Source organism: Myotis brandtii, unplaced genomic scaffold, assembly GCF_000412655.1.
Source record: "Myotis brandtii unplaced genomic scaffold, ASM41265v1 scaffold743, whole genome shotgun sequence".
Lineage (NCBI taxonomy): Eukaryota > Metazoa > Chordata > Mammalia > Chiroptera > Vespertilionidae > Myotis > Myotis brandtii.
The window spans coordinates 1120762-1122007 of record NW_005370960.1 but is presented as its reverse complement, the minus strand read 5'-3'; the positions used below and the strand labels follow the sequence as shown (position 1 = coordinate 1122007).

General features: G+C 63.7%; 1 protein-coding gene across 1 annotated transcript in view; it reads right to left on the bottom strand.

Moving 5' to 3' along the window:
- Positions 1-1246, bottom strand: part of PKD1L1 (polycystic kidney disease 1 like 1) — a 61575-nt gene that overhangs the window by 33528 nt on the left and 26801 nt on the right. Inside the window, exons 23-24 of the mRNA XM_014530526.1 lie at positions 1144-1198; positions 74-298 (exon numbers count right to left, since the gene is read on the bottom strand). Coding sequence (XP_014386012.1) covers positions 74-298; positions 1144-1198 — 280 coding nt within the window. The remainder of the gene's footprint in view (positions 1-73; positions 299-1143; positions 1199-1246) is intronic.

The following is a 1246-nucleotide window of genomic DNA, read 5'->3' as shown; positions in this document are numbered from 1 at the left end:
CCGTGACGCACGCCCAGCCCACCCCGCCTCTGGCTTCGATGGTGGGTCCAGCGGCTGCACAGGAAGTGCCCACCTGGCCAGGAGCGCGTCCCTGTAGGAAGGGGCTCCTCCTGAAGAGCAGGAGCTGGCTCGCGTAGCAAGGGCTGGGCTCCCGCCCAGCCAGGTCTGCAGGGAGGCGCACCTGGACGGGGCCCAGGCTCTGCTCGGAGCTCTGAGGGTGGCGATAAAGCTGCGCCTGGGCCTCCGTCTGCCCGGCGCTCACGTGGACCCGGTGCTCGCCGCGTGAGGACAGGCAGCCCTGGAACAGCACGGGTCAGACACTGACGGGCGGGATCACCTTCTGGATCAGACCCAAGAGGCGGAAACACCTGGAAAGGCCCGAGCCAGGACTGGACCCCAGGACGGGGCAGCCCTGTGACCGGGATGCGAGCTGCTTTTGTGTCGATGCGTCTTCCTGAGACGCTCCACTCACTTGTGCCCACAGCTGGCTCCGTGGGCTCCTCAGCCCCAGGGAGCCAAGACCTTGACTACTACATGCGGGGCTGCCAGGGCCACGAGCGCAGTGCCGAGGGCACAGAGCAGGCAGGGCGGGAGGTGCCGTCTAAATGTGCCGACTGCTGCTCGGCTGCGGTCACTGGGCTCACATTGAACACCCGTTCACTCTCTCCTTTCCCCAGCATCACACCAACTATCAGCTACATGATCAGCAGGTCTGGGCAGGGGGGAGGGTAAATGGGGACCAAGGAGACATGGAAGCTTCTGGAAGGAACCCAACCAATCCTGACACACTGTCCTGTGGTCACTGCAGCAGGAGCAAATGAAATGACGCTGGCGGCCAGGTCTGTCGGGGCTGCTTCCACATAACACCACCACCCGCCTTACTCCCTGCGCCCCTCAGGGGACAGGCCCCATGTCCCTCATGGAAACCCACTGGACCCAGGGGACGGACAGGGGTGACATCCACTGCACATTGCACTACCCACGAAACACAGCTCACGATGAACATTCCCTAAGACGAATGTCCCCGGCATCGTAGCCATCAGACCCCAGGACCCCAGTTCATTGTGGGTTTTGAGAGCAATTACTAAGCCAGTTCCTGTCCGAGGGAGGAGCAGCCGTTACCCGAGGAGGAGGGGACCGTACCAGCAGCACGTCTGCGATGGCCTGAGCACCTTCCTCCAGCAGGCGGCCCGAGCTCCTTGAGTGACCGTGGTCGCTGGCCTCCAGCACCCCGGACACGAGAAGG